This window comes from Lytechinus variegatus, chromosome 5 (genome assembly GCF_018143015.1).
Source record: "Lytechinus variegatus isolate NC3 chromosome 5, Lvar_3.0, whole genome shotgun sequence".
NCBI classification, from domain to species: Eukaryota; Metazoa; Echinodermata; class Echinoidea; order Temnopleuroida; family Toxopneustidae; genus Lytechinus; species Lytechinus variegatus.
Genome location: NC_054744.1, coordinates 10846949 through 10870612, shown reverse-complemented (window position 1 = coordinate 10870612; position 23664 = coordinate 10846949). Strand labels below are relative to the sequence as shown.

Below are 23664 nucleotides of genomic sequence, written 5' to 3'. Positions count from 1 at the left end.
CGCTTAGCGCGAGCTGATATTTTATTTTTTTTATTTAAAAAAAGAATATATATTCAGCACTATTTTAAAAATTAACGGGATGCGTATCTCTATATATTCAGCACTATTTTAAAAATTAACGGGATGCGTATCTCGATTGAATAAAGAAAACTGGAAATGCGAGTTCAAATTGTGCATATTGACATGAAAACTATTTTACGCCCCTTGTTTTATCATCTTTGACAGATAATCATCACACTCAAGGCAATGCGAGCACAGATTGTTTTAGTTTTATAAAAATGACCTGAATATATTTGTTTTTTTATTATTATTTTCCAATTATTCCGCTCCCCTTGTTTCCATTCACTTTTCTGTTTCCTCGGTTTACTTTTCCTTCCTTTTCAAGTTCTCCTCTTCTTTCTTCTCCTGTTTATTCCCCGGGTATTTTTGCACCGCCAATAAGAGGGGGGGGGGATCCCTTTGGCACCCTGGATCTGCATACGTTCAGTGCTATATCTGCTCGCATGAAAGCTTGTGTTTTCAAAACCCCCTATTTTATCATTTTTTAGGGGGGGGGGGGTGTTATTTGATCAAAACAATGCTATGAATAATACAATTTTGACAGGACGATCTGTGAGTATAATGTAGGATGACTGAGCATTTAGAATTACTGTTCAAGATTGGATTTATTCCCTTCATTTTCTTTCTATCGTTTTTTTTTCTTTTAGTTAGCGTGGAAGACCGCGTAGCCAGGATTTCATTTTTGAGGGGGCGGTAAATGCACGCGAAGCGCGCTCCCTAGGGGGTGGGTGCAGGAGGGGGAGTTTCCCTTTTGAAGTTTCATAAATTAAAATGAAAAGGAGCCGTCTCTCGTACCTATATCAGCTCAAAATCAGGTGACTTTATTGTGATTTTGAACCTAGTTTTCAAAAATGATTGTGAACGCATAAAAAGGATATGATGGAGACAGTTAAAATAATAATTACCAAGCGCGAAGCGCGGAAGCTAAAGCGTTTTGTCACTTTTTTTTCAAAAGAAAAGGGTTACGGGAAAAGGTCCCTTTATTCTCTACGTCACAATGAATGCTTCCCCGGTTGGAAAGATCATATCTGTTTACAAACAACTTAGCGACAGAGCATATCTTTAACTCGCAAAACGGAGGAGAAAAGGTGTATGACAGAAGAAAGAAATTGCAAAGTACGGAGGTTTCATCAAATGCAGATAATTCTAATACCCCATCGGCTATACTATAACTCAATTGATTCCCTAAGATTACTGAACTTCATTGCAAGGAAAATAAAGCGCAAACGGTTAAAACTTCTGTGATTTGCTGAAATTATATAAAAAGCAATGATGTGTTTTCTTTGACTCATCCTGTAGCGCTTCATTTTGAATGATTCAGAAACTCAAGTGTCATTCAAAATTTCAAAGTGAGGTCGCAAAACAAGACAGGAGATGAATTTGTAGGGGAAATGACATGAAGTTTCATAGAATTTGATAGAAATATTGTACTTTTTTATTTAATACGACACGAATTTTATACTTTCCTCTTTTAAATTGAGGAACCTGTTTGCCCCCAAATTATGGTTGTTTAGTAATGAGCTGAAAAGCGGGAGAATTGGCCTATATGGGGGTGACGGCATTTATTGATAAAAAGATTTCACCCGCCCGGGGCTGACCAGACCAAAAATGCAGAAATTAATGTTGCGTGATCATTTTGACAAAAAGATAACTTCATATACTTCGGCCTAACCTTACTCTCTACTTCCATGCCTATATGTCATAAATGTATACATTTTAAATTTAACTGACGAGAAACATACTATATAGTCAAGGTGAAAAAACAGGGTTAGAGAAAAGGGTGAGGGAAACAAAGGAAGCACACTTTATATATTTAAATTTAGAGCGAATTTAAAGTAGTTTCGTGACGTAGTTAAGGTACTACTTCTTTTAAGTAAACAATAAGAAATTAAAAGAAAAACCCACAAAGCTATATCTTTCTTCACTTTCCTCCCTTTGCTTTTCATTTTCTCTACTTTTTTTTCTTTTTGGGAACGCTTTTTTTTTGGGGGGGGGGGGGGTGGGGGGGGCGATTGCCCCCTAGCTACAAGCCTGCATGGTGGGAGAGGGGGCGATGCTTGATACTCACTTCTATCTATCTATCTATCTATCTATCCCTGCTTCCCGCAATCTCCCTCCTATCTCATAATTATACACTCTATATTTCTCTCCTCCGCCTATTTATTTTCACTTTCTCTTTGTATGCACGTTAATATGAACAGCTCATATTCTTGTATGATTTGGTTTCCGTCTATAAAATATGGCCTATTATGGTGCAGAAACACTTTTCAACAATAATATAAATACAAAACAAAACACAGGTTTGATTGAACTTGATTTGTAGCAGCGGGCTTCTTTATTCTTTATGACCATGCAAATACGACGATGAACTTGATGATGGGGGAAGCCCTTTAGCCACTCAAATCAAAGTCACTCAATAATGCAGACTGATCGCCATCCTCCTTTTGGCCGGCGAAGACCAACAGTCTTGACAGCTGGTGATGAGATGCTGACCGCCTTGAAGACTGGTCTGAGATCTGATGTGGGACTGGGAACAAGTCCTGGAATGTCTGGAAACTCCTGGACTTGATACGAGATGTTAGGAGGTCCGCTCGTAGAATGATCCAATGTCATTACATCTGTGTGAATGATGACGAAAGGGAGAAAATGAGATTTATTAAATCGGTTGATTCAACTTGGGCCTCTAATAATGAAGAAAACAGAATTAAAAACTGACGCATTTTTCACAACAATGAATTAAAAATGAACAATAAAATACCCAAACAAGCACAAATCCATTTAAAGCAATAACTACAAAAACGAAAAAAAAATACCACAAATAACCATATTGTCGATTACTTTGCTCTTATTCACTCCTTTAGTCCATAGGGGGATACTTTAATAAGAAATCATCCTCTCACCTGCAGGTGGACAAAGGATGAACTCAATCGCCCTATCGACGTCACTTTGGTTATAGCCTTTATCCGCATCTTTTCCATCCTTCCCAACTGGACCCACTGATCTGAACAGATCATTGCTTGGACCAAGCTTTCCAAAAGCCTTGGACATCTCGACTTCATCCCAGCAGCGAGGAAGATCCCTACAGACATCAACTGATGCGAAGGTTTTTGCTGGGATCACGTGACGATGAGACAAATGCGCAGTGGGATTTTGAGCAACATGCTGAGCCATCTGGATTGTTGACGTCACAGTAGGGTCCCCTGCTTCTTGGACAAGGATTGGCATCACCTAGGAAACGATACAAAGTCAAGGGGAATAAGAAAAGGACCGGGAAAGGGAGACTTAAAAATAAAAATATTCAAGATTCGAATGAGGCTGTTTTTGTTTGCTTCCTTTTATTTTGTTTTGTTTTTAGAGAGATGAGGTACAGTAAATAAAAAAAATATAGGCCTAAAGCCGAAGATTTCTTAGCCGGAAACTATTTCGGAATTTAAACATTTTTTGGGGGATACGAATTTGGAGAAATACTTTTAAGATTATCTTTGACATGTTTGAGATAGGTAACAATGATAATATGATAAGATAAATGTCAATATTATATTATTTCATGAATTTACCCTGTTTTGACGACTGAATGGCCTGAATCCAAGATGGAACTTTTGCTGAACTTTACATCGAAGAAATTCTTTGATGCATCTTTTTCTTTTCTCAGGTTTTAGAACTATAACCTTGGATTGATTGCACCCCATACTGATAACAGTTTTGATTGCAATATAATCCTAGAGAAGTTGATAAACTCAAACAAGAGCTAAAGAATATAGCAAGAACTAGTAAGAGCTACAGTAAGTCACTCGAGAAACGATAGACTAATGTTGACATTAGAAACCCATCAGTTTTAGTATCCTTGAAGCGCGTGAGCTACGCGCTTTTTTCTTGACGTAATAATTCAACGTCACTTTAATTCAGCATGACGTAATATTGGAAGTGCGCACCATTGACGTTATAAACTACCGCCCACTTTTCTGGGGCCTGTTGCATAAAACTTTTTACCTGAGAAAACTCAGGCAATAAATTCATTGTCATTGGAGATGACTGGCATCGTGACGTCATGAAAAGATATTCTCATCAAATCTCTCATCTAGAAAAATATATTTTTTTCGGAGATGGGGCCGGGGAAGCAGTCTGCAATAACTGATATAAGGCAACGCCGTACACGATTGATAAAAGCTTTCATTCAATCACGAGTTAAACGGTGATCCGAGATTAAAAAAGCAAAACAAAATGAAGTATTATTTTAGTTAAAATACATTGTGCTTGAAAAGCGTCCTGAAAAGGAAAAGCAGGCATGCTCGGGGGAAGGGGTGGGGGCGTCGGGCTTTAATTGAAAATCTTAATAGAATGCATGCAGGCCTTAACCATGTTAACCTTGTCAAATATTCGATTTTGTTTGAAAAGGTAATCAAGAGGGAATTAAAAAATGTCACAATTAATGATATTAAGATTGTAACTGTAGACTATACAGTATAAGTAGCTGAGGCCGGAGCTGAGGCAAGCTTTTATTGTGCCCCCATATTCGGTATACTTTATAATTCCATCATTTAGATTTTTTTGTAATTGTTTGCTTTCATTTCCCTTATTCGGCATTATGTTCATACCAATGTTAATTCTCTCCTCATTATTTTTTGGTTTAATTTTGTTTTGCATTCTTACACTCCCTGGCGATAGAACGGGGGGGGGGGGGGGCCGGAACTTGCCCTATTAGTTAAAGCCTTTCACCAATTCATTCGCAGTTCTTGTTAATATATGTTCAGTTCTGGATAAAAAAGGGGTATGTTTTTACGTTCTGACTATAGCTGCTCAATTTTGAATTTTTGACACCGTTTTTGTAATAGATATAAAAAAAAGTCAAAAGTATAATTATTTTGTTGTCAATGATCTTGGAAACTAACCATTGTGAGAATAAATCCATCCCCTTGTTCTGTGTCTCTCACCGTCTCCCCATTTCCCTTGTCCAATTTTGTCCGAAGCATGCTCCCAAACCCTTAAAACTATCCCTCTTGTAGTTCTCAGTTTCTTTTTATAGCATTGAATTGACATGCAAAAAATAAAGATCAGAGAAGGTTGGATTGTTGGCTCTCTCTCGCCCTCTCCTGTCAAAAATTGAGCAAAATAGCGATTTTTCAATTTTGTCCCTCAAAATAATGCCCCAGAACTTGGATTGTTGGCTCTCTCTCGCCCTCTCCTGTCAAAAATTGAGCAAAATAGCGATTTTTCAATTTTGTCCCTCAAAATAATGCCCCAGAACTTCTTCAAAAGTATTCCTTTTGCTCCTTAGGGATTTTCTAGAATTCACTTTGATCGATATACAAAAAAAAGATGATTGGATCGAGACGCAGTCGGATTTTGTGGCGTCTCGCACTCCCGCATCCTCGGAAACTGATTGGTCAAAATAGTATATCAAAATAGTGATTTTCCAATTTTGTCCCTTATGAACCCCCAAAACCATCCCTCGTGGTTATCAGGGTTTTCTTGCATTAAGTTGGATCGATATACCAAAAATAAGACTGAAACAATTCAGCTGTTAGACGAAGAAAATCGTATAGATGCATATAATTATGTCCTCAATTTTATAGCTGCAATCGATAGCGGCCTTTCAACTCCGCCAAACCTCAAGTTATGGGCTAAATAGATGAATGACAAGTGTGGTCTCTGTAGTAATACAGGTTCGTTGGCCCATATGCAAACCGTGGCCCTTAATAATAAAATATTTTGCATACCGACACGTAGCATGTGAGGATACATTGCAAAATAATTGAAATATTGCGCCCAAAGCAAAGAAATTTGATTTGTATGCTGACCTCCCAGGGATGAGAATAAACGATGACACAATCCCTTGTATGTCACCACCATAACCACAGAGAATCCAAGGGAGAGTTTCATCAACATTTGTTGTCAGACAAGTTGTCAGATCTGACAACTTTCCTTGATTTTGATTTGGTGAGGAGCATTGTTACTATGGTAACCGTCGGCTGAAACCTCCCACAAATCATTTCAAGGTAACTGCTTGGATTGACTGTTCCTTTCGAACCTAATATTCGGAAGACGAGGGAATGAAAAGAAGTGAGATATGTTCAACTGAACAGGGACAAGAATTGAGTCGCATCTTTTTTAAAGTTAGAAGTAGAGGGGTGGTTACTAAAGACAATAACACAGCAATCTAAGACAGTTCTTCACCACGCGTCGGTTCAAGGAAATATAAAGATGTTATCCTGACAATGAGTAAATTGGCAGTGATTGGATCATATGTGATCTCTAATGCAAGGGGCGAGCCACAGTGATCATGGACTATCATGGCACTTACCATGAGTTACCGTTTCAACTTTCTTGCCGAACGCGATTCAAGGACTTTTAGAAATAATGATTTGCCCAGTTTATTTTTTTTTTTTTGGGGGGGGCTTTATCATGCTGTTTCAGTTTTTGGAGAAAAGAACGATTTCTCTTTCTTTCTTTTCCTTCATTCCTGTCTCTCTTTTTACATTCCCCCTCCCTTCTTTCCTATATTCTCGATTCCCTTTTCCTAATCTCTTTTATGTTTTTTTCCCCATCAGTCATCATTTCCCCTTCCCCTCTTCTAGCTCCCATGTGCCCCATGCTTCTTCTTTCTAATATCATATGTCAGTGGCGGATCCAGAGGGGCAAAGCCCGTGCCCCACCCCCCCTGATAAGCAAAATTAAAAATTGTAATGTAAAAATGCCATTAAAACAGAAGTGTGCCCCCCCCCCTTTGTGATGAACTTTTTTTCTTGTCAAATTTATTAGGAGATGAACTATCATTAATTTTGGGTTAAAAAACTTTCCTTTTTTTCTTTTCAAATGTTTCCTAAAAAATGTGCCCCCCTTTGGAAAATCCTGGATCTGCCCCTCTCGTAAGTATATATATATACATATATATATGCAAATTATCAAAGATATGCATAGTCAATTCTAACCATTTGCCATTTGATACATGTTATTGAATATAAATAAGGGGTACAGGTTATGTTGTACCACTATTTCAGTGTGCAATCTCATTACATGTAAACTTTTAACCAGCATTTAATGAAGGCACAAGACGGGATGGAGTATATACACATGGTGTTTATAATATTTATTGTTCAAAGAGAATTACTAGTAACTTGATGATCATACAGAAGAAAGTATAATAATAACCGGTGCTAATTTCATGGATAACAAAAGTAGCTGCCCTTAAAAGTATTAAATGCTCTTGTCAGGGTAATATGATTACTCTAAAATAATATCAAATAATACAATAATATTACCGGTATACAATATTATACAATAACTACAATAATTACAATAGTAATACACAACGATAGAATATTATATCATGATATTATACAATGAGTACAATGAATACAATATTATGCAATGAAAACATAAAATCATAAAAGAATATTATCAAACAATAAAATTTAAGTATAATATCCTAAGATATATATATTTGTATTGAATGTCATTGCTCTGCATTTTCTCCTCAAAAGGGTCCTGGGCATATTGTAACATTTCAAATAATGCGGAGATTTGAGAATAAAGAGATGACTTATAATAAAAAAAAAACTGTTGCAAAAAAGGTGTTTCACCTAGTTTCTCTGAAGCTTAGTACAACATCAATTTAAGTAGCTAAGGATTCTGGGTTCATATCCCACTGAGTTTTTTTTCAGATCATTTACAATGATAGAATACAGGAAAATGGTGTTTTACAGATTTCTATTTCAAAATTTTAATGAGCTTCCAGTATAGAATATAAAATCTGAGAAAAAATTACATAAAAAAAAATGAAAAGAAAGAAAACATGCAACAATTCTTGATTTATCTAGGTTAAAACCAGATAAATCATGTAAATCAAGTTTTTTTTTAAAACAAATTTTTTTTTGTTGAAACAAAGTTATTGGAGGCATGTTGGAAGTCAAAAAAGAATTGATAGAGAGAACACTTTGTTTTTTATTAATAACACTTGATTTGAATAAATTCAAATGAAACATACGTAATGCTTAAATTTCTGTGTTGGTAATACAGGAATGCTTGCAATTAACCATACAATATTTGAATTTGAAAGAAAAATGGACGGAATAAAATGTTTGGAAGAAAGACATGTGATTATGATAAACCGGCTTGTACCATCACATGGGGTTATTGCGTCATGTCGGAAAAATGCATAACCTGACCATTAGAGAATGGGCTCTCTAAATTCCAGAAAGATTGGATCCAGATTGCCCAACCCTTTGTATACATGTGCTTCACAAGGTGTCAAGAGACTTTATATATTTCACTGTTAAATTTCACAAATCATCAGGTAAACTGGACCCGACCTTTCAGGAGTTTAGGGGGAGGGGCTTTGCTCGACCCGACGCGATAACCCAATGTGATGACACAAGCCTGTTACACCCAGCTAACTTTCTGGTGTAATATCACTTTGCGCGAGGAGGACGGTTGCTCTGTTCATCTCATGCGAAGACGAGCTATCTAAGGTCTCGCTTGATTTAGGCTCTACCAAAGTCTTATCTTCACCGTCTTTCTCTTCCACCTCTTCTTTGTCTCTCTCATCTTTATCCCCATTTTCTTCTTTCTCCTTCTCCATGGCAGCTTTGCAGAGGGAGAGTGCGTTGAGGTAGTCAAAGCCAGGCCCAAAGTGATTGGGGATGGGGTCGTCGCTCCAAACAACCTTGTCAATCTTGGCAGACAGCTTGTTGATGGTCGGCCTGTGGTCACAGGTGTGGTTGAAACACAAACATGTTTAAAGTTGCATACATCAAATTCTCTGGCTGCGTTTACACATTATTATCAAAGGACATTTCTCGGTTATGTTTCTGGGCATTGTTATCTGCACGTTTTATGCTAGACACAGCAGTACATATCAGTATATATTTCTTTGCTCTGTTTGGTGAAAATGACATGAATTTCATTTGAACTTTGGAACATCTAATACATATACAAGTCAAGTATAACTGTATTTTCTATTATTGATCCCGAAGTGAAGATAAAATCCATTTTCAATTTATTGAGAAAATGACATTACATTTTTTTTTTAAACAATAAATGGTTAATAAAGCTGGTCACAATATATGATGTCACAAAGAAAAAAAAAATCAAAATTCTAAATTTATAAAATTCTTTGATTTTCCTCAAACCTTCACCAAAAGTCTTTGATTTTTCTGCTATTTTTGCAATAAAGTTTGTGTCAGGGCAAACTTCCACTTTAAACCTGAAAATATTTTGGCTGTATAGAACAAAACTTACTTTGTGATGAGATTACAGTACAGCATAATAAGGCTCCGAAGTCTCTTTAAACCTTTGCGAAGGAAACGCATCGAATCATCGCTTACTTTGATACAACCAGAGAAATCTAAAGACTGGAGGTAGTGGCAAACACCCGATATGTACCGGATACTCATGTCACTTAACTGCAGTAAAGAAAAAGAAAGAAATTAAGATTTACAAAATAATCAAATCTGACATCATGCTAAGCATAAATGCATCATGAAATTGTCGGCAATACTTCCCTGCTCATATACAACATAAAATTATAATTAAAAATAAATTCTTAAATTTAAGTACAACAGTTACTTAAATTTTTTTTTTTAGATTGTTCTTTGGGCATGATGTTGCCATCATAAAATGATGAAAAGTGGCCCATGACGCAATAAACCATAATCAAATCAAGAGTACAAGGTTTTACATCAAGCTAATTAAATGTGTCTTAACTCTATTTTTTAATCTGTCCATGTTAAGAGCTAAAGAATGTGTTGGGAGGAAGTGAATTCCAGAGCCGAGAGTCCTTGGTATGTATGAAGATTGATTGAAGAGAAGTGATTGATTTTGGGACAGTGACTCTGTAGGGGTGGGCAGCTGCAGCAGAGCGAATCAAACAGACATTTGGGGCCAAGGGGGGAAGAATTCCAGGCTACTCAAGAGACCCATTTTTTTTAATGCTTGGAAGTTTAATCAAGATTGCACAGTGAGCACATCTCATGCCTTGAACATCGTTTTCTCTCTTTTTTGTTCAAAGCTCTTGCCCGGTTTCTTCTTCATTCAATCAAGTACTTTTATTGTAGGTTATTGCTGATCAAGTTTGACAAGATATATATATCATTTTAAAAACTTAGGGTGCGCTTCTTCAAACTTCATAAAATCTAAAAGTTCATTTTTCATAGATGGGATTTATAATGCACCAAGTCCACTGTTAAAAAAACCCCCAAGGTATGAGTACGAGCTCTAACATAATCTTATCCAAACTGAGAAGTTGTTTAAGTACCAGTACCTCTGTACTATACATCAACCCTGTTCAATCCGTTAGATTTATCATTCAAATAAACCATCCCATACCTAATAAACAAATCGCTGTCTCCGGAACAAACAATTTACCTGACTACAGCCTGCAATGTTGAGAAAGGAGAGCTTGCGACAGCAAAACGCCAGATTCTTGATGGCCTGATCAGTGAGCTGCAGACAGTGAGAGATGTCCAGTCGATCCAGATCTCTACACTGCTGGGCAAACTTCTGGATGCCTAGATCTGTGATCTGATGGCACTCTGATAGGACCACGTCACGCAGGTGATAGCAGTTACCTAATGCACCAAGACCCTATGGAAAGAATCAATCGCAAATATAAAATCAATGTCACATCAAGCAAAACAGCTCACATATGAATAATCACATACTATTGTGAATGATATATGCTGGTGGTTCCAGCATTGTCCACAAAAAGTAAAATCCAACGTGTCATTCGCAATGTGACTGCAAGGGCGGATGTATACGAGCTTGTGGAAATGTATGCCTGATGAAAGAAAGCAACTCTGGGCCGGGCCAAGTTGCAAACTACATGTAGAATCAATTAGACACCAACAACGTGTGTCATAAATATCTCCCGAGTAATACCTTGGTCATATTTGTTCTACGGCGGCCGTACGGCAAGTCGAAAACAGCCGTTTTAAAGTTTTTTGTCCCACTATATATAGGTGGTTTGAATTAAAATTGATGAAACGGCTGTTTTTCGACTCGCCGTACGGCAGCCGTAGAGCAAATGTGACCAAGGTATAAGTAAACTCATCTTATTCTCAGAAATAAAGGCCCGCATTCACAAAGGTGGTTTTGAAATAATTCAGTTGAACCCAGGCATGGTTTGTGCAGAATTCATGTATAAATTACACTTAATTTATTGTGTTCATTGAAAAATGTCCAATACTGGATGCACACTTTTGATACAGTGCACCAAGTTGATGCCTGTTGCCTTGGCATGGTACCCTATTTTATTCATGCATCCACTGGTTTGAACAGTGGGATCTTGAATAAAATACCATGGAAAACTGTGGCAAAATCAATTTGCTGTACTGAGACAAAAGTGCGCATCAGGTGGGTGTTTCATAAAGCTGTTTGAAAGATACAAATGACTTTACGCACGACTGGTGATCCTTTCTTGTGCTATGTGATATCCCGATGTAATTGAGTTATGACCTAAGAACATGTTCCAGTCATGCGTAAAGTCTTTCGTAACTTTACGAACAGCTTTATGAAACACCCACCAGGTGGATGTTTCATAAAGCTGTTCGTAAGTTAAGAGCGACTTTAAGAACGACTGGTGATCCTTTCTTGTGGTAAATGATGTATTCATTGGCGATGGTTAAGCACGTATAAGAAAGGATCACCAATCGTTCTTAAAGTCGCTCTTAACTTACGAACAGCTTTATGAAACGGCCCCCTGGTGGGTATTTCATAAAGCTGTTTGTAAGTTAAGAACGACTGGTGATCCTTTCTTGTGGAAAATGGTATATTCATTAACAATGGATAAGCGCGTAAGAAAGGTTCACCAGTCTTTCTTAAAGTCGCTTTTAACTTTATACAAACAGCTTTATGAAACGGACCCCGGTATTGAATATTTTTCAATATACACAGTAAATTAAGCGAATTTATACATGAAATCTACATTAACCATTGATTCAACCAACAGGTTTTCAAAGCCTCCTTTGTGAATTTGGGCCAAAATGACCAAGCATTATCTCCTACACAGTGACTTACCGTGTCTGTGATATTGCACCCTGAGATGTCTAGAGATGAGAGAGCCGGCATGTTTCCTAACATCTCGGCCCCAGCATCGGTGATGTGCTCACTAAAGCAAAATGAACCATATACTAGGCTGTAGCATCTGTAGAGATACAAGAAAGATGATGTTTGAATGTTTGTATGGAGGTATGAACAATTGCAGATTAATGGTTTACGGTACACAATGTGTAAAGTCCTTGAAGAACTGAGATAAAACTTGATAGAGGTAGAAGTCAAATTATGGAAAGGCATGAAAGTGCAGGTCGGGGAGTAGAGTATTCTTTTCAGACTGAGTTTTGTCCTTAAAAAGGACTGTAAAGCAGAAGGGATGGAAAGCTTGGGTAGTAGGCAGGGTGATAGATAGATAGATAGATAGAAGGCTGGTAGTGTTGAAGAGGTGAGAGAGGCTTGAGTAGATGAGCGAAGGCTGGCAAGAACATGGTCTTGTTTTTACTCGATAAAATAATGTCTCCTTTTTCTAAAACAAAAGGGAATGTATTTTTGCTCAAAGCAATTCAATATGCAATCAAACCAAAGATTAATCAAATTCCATCCAAAATATCATACAAAATATCATATCTATACAAAATATCACACCATTTGGTCAGAAAAGGGGTAAAACAGAGAAATTCACAATGTAAAGGTCTCCGCACACCTCACATCGGGTATTCGATCCAATTTTGGAACAAATCGCATTTTGCTTATTTTCTGAAAATGTGAATGAAAAGTATCCTTTATTTAAACATTCTTGTTTAATACTCAAATATGCTCTGTGCTCTAATCAAGAGGTAGATACAGATGGTTCTGAAAATAAATCAATCTGCAATTCAAGAAGAGTGAAAAAGGAGATATTTACTTCTGAGTGATCTTCATGATAGATACATCAGTGACCCTGACACAGTTTGTTAGGTTCATCTCTCTCAGTTTAGGACCAGAAGGACCTTCAACAAGATTCCTCACACCATTGTCGCTAATCCTATATGGGAAAGACAACAAGAACAATGTTATCAGTTACTTGGTACACGTAAATCATCCAAACTCGGGATTTCTTCACAATAATTAAAAAAGAAAAAAATGTCCTACACTACACATACCTCAGAGGCCGGGGAAGAGTTTTGAAAGGGGGGGGGGGGGGGCTGGGGTTGACCATATCACAATCAGATGGTAATTTTTATGTTTTTGTACATGGTTTTAGGAAACAATGTGACGATGACCCCCCCCCAGCCCTGTACCTGTCGACCCCTCTCCTCCATATTTTCATTTTATTCATTAATATTCTCATGTTGAAGATCATGAGGATTTAGTTTAGATACCACAGAAAAAGCATTTAGCTTACCTGATACAATCTGCCACATTGAGGACATTGATGTTTCTGCATGTAGCTAGAGATTTCAGCGCAGCGTCAGTAATCCTTGGGCAATCACTCACGTAGATGTGTCTCAAATCAGCACAGTATTTACCAAGCTGCTTGAAGGAGGCATCTGTTATTTTACAGTTCCCTGGAATAAGTAGAAGATGTGAGGTAAATTATTTCAATGGTCATATATACACTTTACTTTGTAGAGATAAAGGTGATGGTCCTATAGGTGACACAAAATCTGCTACTGAGACATTTGCTCCGGTCTTTTTATCTCAGTGGACATAGGGTTAGAGTTAAGATAGTAATAGAGTTTGTGGTTCAGAATAATGAAAAAATTAGGATTAGGGTTTATTAATTTTGGAGGTTAGGATTTATGTTTGGCTTTAATGTGTAGATTTTCCATCAAAGATATCGTTGCTGGAGCAAATGTCATAGAACCGCCCTATTTACACTTTAGTTTGTAGAGATGTAAGGTGCTGGTCCTATATACACTTTAATATGTAGAGATATAGGGTGCTAGTCTTACATATATGTTTAAATATATACAGATGTAAGGTGCTGGTCCTATATACACTTATAATATGTAGAGATGTAAGGTGCTGGCCCTATATACACTTTAATATGTAGAGATGTAAGGTGCTGGTTTTATATATACTTTAATATGTAGAAATGTAAGGTGTTAGTCTTACATACACTTTAATATGTAGAGATGTAAGGTGCTGGCCCAATATACACTTTAATATATACAGATGTAAGGTGCTGGTCCTATATACACTTTAATATGTAGAGATGTAAGGTGCAAGCCCAATATACACTTTAATATATACAGATGTAAGGTGCTGGCCCAATATACACTTTAATATATAAAGGTGTAAGGTGCTGGTCCTATATACACTCAAGTGTAGAGATGTAAGGTGGATATCAATGGTCCTATATGCACTTTTACTATCAGGAACTACATACATCATATACATAAATCATATATGTCAAACATCAAATATGTATATTGCAGAATTGATTTTATGACTATATAAAAAAATCAAAAATTAGGTTTATTGTTGGGATACGTATGACTCACCTTCAATTCTAATCTGTTGTAGTTTTCGATGAGCAGCCAATGCTTTCAGAGCTCCATCTGTGATGTTGGGCGTGTAGAGGAAGGACACGCTGCGGATGTTAGGACAGTTGCCTGCCAAAGCAATGATCATGTCATCTCTCAGAGTAAAGCAATCATTGATAATAAGATGCTGCAGCTTCGGGCACCCGCCTGATATATTCTTATAGCCATTCACGGTTACCTAATGCATGAAACATAGATAACATGTTTTTTTTCATAACAAGTCATATTAACACAAAATTTTGAAAGCCATCACACAACATTTCAGGAGCGTATGTCGGAACCCCAAATTGCTTACCGAAAAACATGTATTCATGTACAAAACCCAATTCAAATTGCGTTTTTAGCCAAAATTCATAAATGTATCATTATTTCAACTTTTAAGTTTTAATGTCAATTAATTTTGTATTGTTTATGATCAGAAACCAGTGCCAATTCCATATAAAAAAAAAACCACAGAGAAACACACATGAAATTTAAAAACTAATAAAATTCATAGGAAAAAAAATCACAATATCATCTTTTAAAAGGTTTATTTGAACAGAATCCTACAAAGAGTCTCTGAATAGACTAGAAATTTGACATGTCCAAACACAGATGCCCCCACTTAACGCGATCAGAAATTAATTCAATATCATTTAACTTAATAATGTGCAGAAACCAACATGCATATATATAATGAACAAATTTAGACCTCTGAACCAGCTTGCATATATAATGAACTTTGACCTTTGACCTAAGAACTTCGAATTCTAACTTAGCCTGTATTTTGATGTCATCTACCGACACATCCAATATTTAAAAAAATCTTTTGAAAATTTTATAAGTCATCATGCGGAAACCAACTCGTATGTTTAATGAGCTGTGACATTTGACCTACGGACTCCAAATTCGAACTTAGCCTGTATTTTGGTATCATATACCTACACACCCAAATCTGCTGAATATTTCATAAGTTAATGCTTGGAAACCAACTCGCATATTCAATAAGCTGTGACCTTGACCTTTGACCTGCGGACTCCGAATTCGAACTTAGCCAGTATTTTGGTGTCATCTACCTACACATCAACATTTTTTTTAATCCATTAAATATTTTTAGAGTTATTGCGCGAAAACCAAGAGGGGGGACGGACAGATGGACAGGGGCAATGCTTAATTCCCCCTCTGGACCCTATTGCAAACCTATATCTAAAACGAATGTAAGCCTGGAACTATTGTCTCATTGTTTCAGAAAAATTAACCAAACAGGCTTGTAGATTACATCACACACTACCACTGTGCACATATTTGTGGGGCTCACGCGACTGGCAGCCGAGATCAAAGGAAAGGGGGGGGGATGGAGTTGGAATCTGTCCCCCTCCTTCCCGGCTGTAATGTGGGTCCAAATAACCCAGCTTTAATTAGATATTAACACCCAAGACTCGAGATATGTTACATACCTGAGGACACCCTGACATATCCAGATAGACTAATCTCCTTCCTCCTTTGCCAGTCCCAAGATATTGAAGCCCTTTGTCACTGTATCGTTTGCAATATGCAAGGCTCAGGTACTGTAGATTGCTGCAGCATCTATAGAAACAAGTCATTGTAAGAACATAAATAATAATTATTATAGTAATTATACTATACAAATAATGCACGTAAGCGCGTGCATGCAGGGCCAAATAATGAACGATGTGCGAGAAGAGCTAATGGATATTAGCAGGACCGAGTGCAGTATATCCATTTGGCGAGTCGAGCACAGAGTTCATTATTTAGGTCCTCTATGCACAAGAATGCGTGTATTATTTGTTTTATATAACCCCTCCCCCTTACCCATGTTTCTGAGTTGTCCCGAATGATATATTTGATTTAAATTCTAGAACTCGTACTATCCTGCACTCTGACGTCAGAGTGCAGGATAGTACTTTTAGTATGATGTCAGAGTGCAGGATAGTGCAATATTATGCAATACGAGATATGACTACCATTGCTTTCAAATATATAATAGAAGTGCCACTCTCCACCCAGGTGTAGTTAATCAATACCCGGAAGGAAGGAATTCCTTGAATGCCCATAAGGGGGCAAACATTGTATCAAAGCGAGTAGTCTTGTAAATATTGAGACAGAAAGAAATCAGGGCATGAATTATACACATATACATGTAGATGTATTTACTTATTTACCTGCTAAAAAGCAAAACAGAGCAATAATACTCCTACTCTCGTCAGCCCTGAGGTACCCTTCCTGGTGGAGGACTTCAGGGAATGGAACTACAAGGTACAAGGTACCTATGATACTTAAAGAACATGCTTACCTAGCTAATAATCTTAGTGTAGCATCTGTGATGTTGGTGAAGGAGAGATTGAGATAGAGTAAGACAGAACAGCCTTCGGCTACATACTTCATGGTATCGTCATTCAGTCCTGGACATTCGGATAAGTTTAGATCCTGCAAGTTACGACATTGACCTGCAAAATGAAATATATATAGTTGAGTTCAATAGGAAATTTGGGGGGGGAGGGGGGAGGCAAAATGTATTCCAGAGTCTTCGAGCTCTGAGGCATATGCCATTCCTCAGGACACAAACAAGTACCGTAAACTTCTTATTAATAAACAACTTTGTAGTATAATAGTGTAAACATTAGAAAAGAAACATCATAAAAATTATACAATGTAAAATAAAAAAAGATATTTTTGCTGAATAGTTACAGAAAGATAGTGAGTTATTCTACAATTAGTTACAAATCATACAACTCATGCAAAGATTTTTGTCATTTGTTTGATGTTGTTTTTTGCACTTTGTATCCTCTACAAATGCCCTGAGGGGCATTGTGTTCTAGTGGTTATCACTCCTGTCTTTAAATCTTTGGGATGTAGGTTCGATTCCAAGCCATGTCACGTTTTCCGTCAGCAAGAAATTTTCCTGCAATGTGCTGCACTCGCCCAGGTGAGGTGAATGGGTACCCTGAAGGAAGAACTTCCTCAAATGCTTGAGCCCCTATACAGCCCAGCTAAAGCCGGGAGAATAGTAATAGCAGGGCCCGCTGGGAGAACAGTTTTTAGTACTGAAGTGGCTACCCAGGGAAAACATGCTGTTATTTGTAAGAATCCAACTATTAATATACAAATAGCGAATACCGGTAGGCATGATTGCAATGGTGTGAGATTTCGCATGAGGTGACAGAAAGATGATCTATTCAACAAAACATTAGCCGAGTTGAATAGAGTGTCTCTTCTGCACCATTGCACGAATATGAATATTCGCTATTTGTATTGTACAACGCCTTGGAATCTAGCGAAAAGCGCATGTGACCTTAGGCAGCATTGCGCATTTAGCCAGCAGGCTATTCGCGTATAGCACCTTCATTTTTACTGAGCACAATGAATTAAATCGTATTGTGACGTCACCTCCTAAAGCCCTGCAACGGTACATTTTGGATGGTACGTCATGTGTGCAACTGTAAGGATGTTTGACATTCAGCCTCCCATTTGCTCGTGTACAACAAGCTAAGTAGGCGTTGTACAATAGTAAATGCTTACCGATGGCTTTGAAGCTTGGTTTGGTGAGCATGGTGCATCCTTTGATGTTGAGATGAAGAACATAGGGTCTGTAATGCTGAAGGAGACTTGTCACCACATTGTCAGTCACACTGCAAAAGGAAAGAACAGTGAATTTAAAAGGAAACAAAATCTTAAAAGAAGACAGGAAAAAACAGAATCCCAAAGAATATATGTTAAAAAACCATTGAGCTTCTATAGCTTGGCGCCAACCTGGCAAAAGGGTATGCACATTATCTGCAGATTCGCCCATGAAAAACATTGAGAAATTCTGCTTTGAAGTTTGAGCATTTAATTTAGTTGGAGAACACTTGAGTAAATTTTAGCTCGTGGACTCTATTCTATCACTTAGTTTACCTTTGAAAGATTATTCCTAGTTCTTTTTTATTAATTTGATACGTTCGAGCTATAAACTTATCATTGTTATGATTTAAGTTTCACCTGTAATCAAACAAATAATAAAAATAAAACTACCACTTAGCATCTATTCGTGCAAGAGATCCAACAACAAAAAGATGATTTATTGCCATCATGAATGGTTTCAATCCTGCCGAACAGACAATGATGTATCATTAAGAATGAACATAACTGCAGTATATTTATTGGAATCAACAACCTACCCTTGACATCACACATTTTATTGTGTTTACAATCCTTGGTAGAGTATTTGACAGTAGCCCAATGTGGCCAAATAACAGCTAATGCGCCAAAATCTTTCTTTAACTCTTCATGCGTTACGTTCGCATTATTGCACATCCGTAGGCGTGTTTCGTTCGCATTTTTGCACAACCACACATTTTAAATAGACGTCCCCTGCCCCATTGTTTTTCGAACAATTGCATACCCCAGAGCGTGCCTAGCTATAATGTATAGCCTGGTGTTTGTGTATACCGTACCTGTGTACCGATTGATCAATCGCGCGTGCGACGTTAGTTTAGCGTTCGACAGATTATCGCAATTTAAAAATTACGGAATCTTTGACTTTTCCCCAAAAATCAATACATCCTGATCAAAGCCAGGAAGTTCATTGAAAAAGGAGAGGAGAAAATCAATATAACCCTCCTCACAAACAATACCATGGCCAGGTTTATTGTTAGGAGTCTGTGACTCATGGCACGAATGTGAATGAGATCCTTTCAATACCTTGACCAGGCAAAAATTTACTCTCTTTTATTTTCCACTATATATGGGCTATTTTCATCAGATTTTCATGATTTTGGTATCAATACAAAGCTTATGTAATGAACAGTCCAAGTGGATAAATAAAAATCATGCCACTAACACAAGAACCAAAGTAATAAAGGGGGGGGGGCTATATTTTGTTGGAAGTATTAGGAGAAAGCATTTAGAAAATGTAATTTACTATACATTTTTCCATAATTTATCCAATAAATTTATATACAATACAAAAGCCCAGGAAACACTCTACAAGTTTACTAGAAAAAATTTTCTTTCAAAATGATCAGATAAAAAGTCTATTATACTGCGTAGAGGGGATCACTGCTAATATAATGCAACACACATGGGGTTTACAGGTGAACGCATGAAGAGTTAAAACAATTCAAATACCATAAGATGCTATGCCAGGAAGGCATATAAATGCATCATCTGAAAGTGTTGGTGCTCCTCATAATAAGCAAGTGGAATGCCTCTGGCCGTCTCACCTGCATCACGCAATTCAATTGAAAACTAATATAACTCGCACAAGATGTTCAGTGATACTTGGTTACTCTTATGTCCACGTTTTATAAACTAGACTAATATATTTACAGAGATATGATGGTAATTAAAAAAAAACAAAAAAACAATTCAGCCAAAGTTCATTGACCTTTGACCTTGGTCATGTGTCCTGAAACTTGCACAAGATGTTCAGTGATACTTGATTACTATTTTTTCATGAATCAGATCCATAAACTTTCAAAGTTATGATGGTAATTCAACAGATACCCCCAATTCGGCCAAAGTTCATTGACCCTCAATGACCTTTGACCTTGGTCATGTGACATGAAACTCATGCAGGATGCTCAGTGATACTTGATTACTATTATGTCCAAGTTTCATGAATCAGATCCATGAATTTTAAAAGTTATGATGCTAATTCAACAGATACCCCCAATTCGGCCAAATTTCTTTGACCCAAAATAAACTTTGACCTTAATCATGTGACCTGAAACTTGCACAGGATGTTCAGTGATACTTGATTACTATTATGTCCAAGTTTCATGAATCAGATCCACAAAGTTATGATGGTAATTCAATAGATTCCCCCAAAGTTCATGGACCCTAAATGACCTTTGACCTTGGTCATGTGACATGAAACTCATGTAGGATGTTCGGTGATACTTGATTAACCGTATGTCCAAGTTTCATGAACTAGGTTGATATATTTTCTAAGTTATGATGACATTTCAAAAACATAACCTTAGATTAAGATTTTGATGTTGACTCCCCCAACATGGTCTAAGTTCATTGACCCTAAATGACCTTTGACCTTGGTCATGTGACATGAAACTCAGGCAGGATTTTCAGTAATACTTGATTAACCTTATGGCCACGTTTCATGAACTAGGTTCAAATACTTTCTAAGTTATGCTGTCATTTCAAACACTTAACCTTCGGTTAAGATTTGGTGTTGATGCCGCCGTCGGAAAAGCGGCACCTATAGTCTCACACTGCTATGCAGGTGAGACAAAAATGGGTAAAGGTAATTTGAGAAAAGCTGATTATGATCTAACTGTGGAATGGCTGATATCAATAGGCACTGGACAGATAATGATGTGATAATACCCTTGCTCAACAGAATTGTGTATAGCTGTGATAAACAAACAAACACACTTACATGTTCTTTGTCTTTGACAAGTCCACCTGTGAGGAAAAAGTTAAGAGGGAAAGTAATGAACTTACAAAAAAATTAACATTAACAAAGGCACCAAACTTTGAATACTACTTATACTTTCACATTTCCCTTTCGTTTTTGTAGTAACTTAAGATCTCTTTGTTGACTTCATTTACATGAAAAAACATGTGGGAAGCTGAAAGACAACTCTCAGACAATAACTCAAACAGGATCCCACACCAGCACACTTTGAGAAGGTCAAAGAAACAGTTAAAGAACTCGAAATCGACTAAGAAACCAAACAAGGACTTGTCCCAAAGAACCCATCTCGACCCAATCTCCATTTCTTACCAAAAATACACAAACCTAACAACCCGGCCAACCTATAGTATCAGGTTGCTCATGTCCCACAGTCCAGATATCTAAATACCTTAACTTCTATCTAAGCCCCTTATCGAAAACTCTGCCAGCCCTCCCACATAAAAGACACTACTCACTTCCTGAACCACATCAATTAAATGTACAGAGACCACAGCATAATTTCCAACAGAACAATCCTAGCAACAGCTCATGGAACATCCCTATACACTAACATACCCCATAATGAAGGAATGGAAGCTTGCAAAGAAGCACTAAACTCAAGAAAGAACCCAAATCCGGCCACCAGTCAACTAATCAGATTGCTAGGATTAATCCTCAAACTCAATAACTTAAACTTTAATGGCAAACATTATATCCAAGTCGAAGGCACAGCCATGGGCACCCCTGTCGCCCCATCATATGCAAATATATTCATGGGCCACGTAGCAAGAAAACTAATATATCAAAGGAATTCCCCCATGCTCTCAAAATGATAGAAACAATATATAGACGACATCTTCCTGTGGAATAGTTCACCAAATACACTTGAAAAATTCAAAGGAAAAATGAAAAGCATACATCAGACCAATTCACGTTCACCTCATCCCACCACCAAACACACTTCCTAGATGTATCACTAACCTTACACAATAATCAAATACAAACAGAACTTTACAAGAAAACAACCGACTCACATGCCTACCTCCTACCTTCCTCGTGCCATCCCAAACATTCTCAAAAGGATCCCCTATAGCCAAGCTCTCAGAGTAAGAAGAGTTTGTTCTGAAGGTGACCGAGAAGACTACCATCTTGGTCTGCTTCAAGAACAAATTGAAGACCAGGAATACAATCCACAAAGTGTTAAACAGCAAATCAAAAAAGGCTACAAAAAACCCAAAGAACAGCTCCTCACATATCAGAACCATCAAGAACAAAGCAAAAAAATCTACTTCCCCATGACCTTCTCTCCCATAACAGCCAAGGTACCCCAAATGATAAAAAAAAAGTTCCCTATCTTACAACTTTCAACCCCCCGCTCCCCTTTACCCTTTGACCCACTTCCGTTTCCCCCTCTACGGTCAATGCACAGGATCACCTCCCCAGATTTATTTACGTTCACCCATATAAACTTATATACAAACACCTGAACAGTCAAGTACTCACTCTAAAATTCAAGGTACTAAGAAGCTTACATTTTATTATAAACAATTTACCACACCCCTAAGTATATATACTTATATAACTGTTACATGTTGTGGAAATACTTTGTATTATTATTAGCTCTACAAAGTACATCTAGCTTTAAGTTTGATACGTATCTTATTTAAAGCATATGTGCATCAATAAATATGTGAAAGGATGCATGAGAATGTAAATGAGTGTGTATGATCGCGAGAATTCACGTGCTTACAAATCGCGCTTACTTATGTGAATTTTAATATAACTGTACATAATTAAAATAAAAACAGGTTTTTTTGTATAATATAATTCCATAACCATTCACATAGAATCTGCCTACATATTTATATGATGATATGCAATATATATATATATTTTTTAAGACGTCTGTTTACAGATTTTCATAAGGCGGCAGCCAAATCATGATTGACTTCAATTACTAAGTACTTAAATCAGCCTTAAAGTTGTCGTAACCTTCTTCTGTGTATACAAATCCGCAAATTTCTTTGTACATTATGGCCACTTGTTTCTCTTGTACTTCAGATACCTGAAGAAGGCCCAATTATGGCCAAAAGCTTGCGATTAAACTTGATGAACTCAACCCTGGCTACGTCTCGTTGCTTATTCTCGCTGTATTTATAGCATCCTCTCAATTTATATACTCTAAAGCACCCTAGCAATGTATAGGACCCTGCTGCTCACAATTTTATATAGGTATATATATATAGGCAAAAAAATTACAAGACGATTTGACGTTGCTGATAGCACACAATTTTAATCCCCGAGCTTTCGGCCTTAGGCCTTCTTCATGGGTTCTGGGTCTTTGGGGTCTTTCGAGCTGACTCAGAGGTGTGCAGTGAGCTCGAAAGACCCCAAAGACCCAGAACCCATGAAGAAGGCCTTAGGCCGAAAGCTCGGGGATTAAAATTGTGGTCTATCAGCAACGTCAAATCGTCTTGTAATTTTTTGCCTAAAAGTATTTGGTACAAGACACAGTAGTCATGTTAAAGAGTGGATGCCTGTTTACATTTATATATTTATATATATCCAAAGGGACTGTTGCTGAGCTCAACAAGACACCGCCATCATTATTATTATACTTATAAAATGTGCTCTAGCAGCATATTACTAGATTCTATTTAAAAGGACTTGCAGCTTGCCGTAACAGTGCCTTAG

General features: G+C 37.2%; 2 protein-coding genes across 2 annotated transcripts in view; both read right to left on the bottom strand.

Moving 5' to 3' along the window:
- Positions 1 to 2422: 2422 nt before the first annotated feature.
- On the bottom strand, positions 2423 to 3288 carry LOC121414763. The gene is made up of 2 exons (XM_041607824.1): positions 2961 to 3288; positions 2423 to 2678 (listed from the first exon to the last, which is right to left on the bottom strand). Exons 1-2 carry the CDS (start codon positions 3283 to 3285, stop codon positions 2470 to 2472), a joined length of 534 nt encoding a protein of 177 aa, XP_041463758.1. The 5' UTR covers positions 3286 to 3288; the 3' UTR covers positions 2423 to 2469.
- A 5058-nt stretch (positions 3289 to 8346) lies between these two features.
- The window catches only part of LOC121415314 (dynein regulatory complex subunit 6-like), a 33578-nt gene continuing 18260 nt past the window's right edge, over positions 8347 to 23664 (bottom strand). Inside the window, exons 11-21 of the mRNA XM_041608493.1 lie at positions 20953 to 20978; positions 18096 to 18205; positions 16870 to 17023; positions 16013 to 16142; positions 14535 to 14754; positions 13433 to 13595; positions 12953 to 13072; positions 12073 to 12199; positions 10423 to 10641; positions 9298 to 9461; positions 8347 to 8759 (exon numbers count right to left, since the gene is read on the bottom strand). Coding sequence (XP_041464427.1) covers positions 8450 to 8759; positions 9298 to 9461; positions 10423 to 10641; positions 12073 to 12199; positions 12953 to 13072; positions 13433 to 13595; positions 14535 to 14754; positions 16013 to 16142; positions 16870 to 17023; positions 18096 to 18205; positions 20953 to 20978 — 1743 coding nt within the window. The 3' untranslated portion in view covers positions 8347 to 8449. The remainder of the gene's footprint in view (positions 8760 to 9297; positions 9462 to 10422; positions 10642 to 12072; positions 12200 to 12952; positions 13073 to 13432; positions 13596 to 14534; positions 14755 to 16012; positions 16143 to 16869; positions 17024 to 18095; positions 18206 to 20952; positions 20979 to 23664) is intronic.

What these genes read in the sequence shown, in the direction of transcription:
- LOC121414763 (XM_041607824.1), bottom strand. Translation starts at nt 3,285, where the DNA reads ATGCCAATCCTTGTCCAAGAAGCAGGGGACCCTACTGTGACGTCAACA. An exon ending in CATCCTTTGTCCACCTGCAG is followed by an intron (nt 2,679 to 2,960) that starts GTGAGAGGATGA and finishes TCATTCACACAG; the next exon opens with ATGTAATGACATTGGATCAT.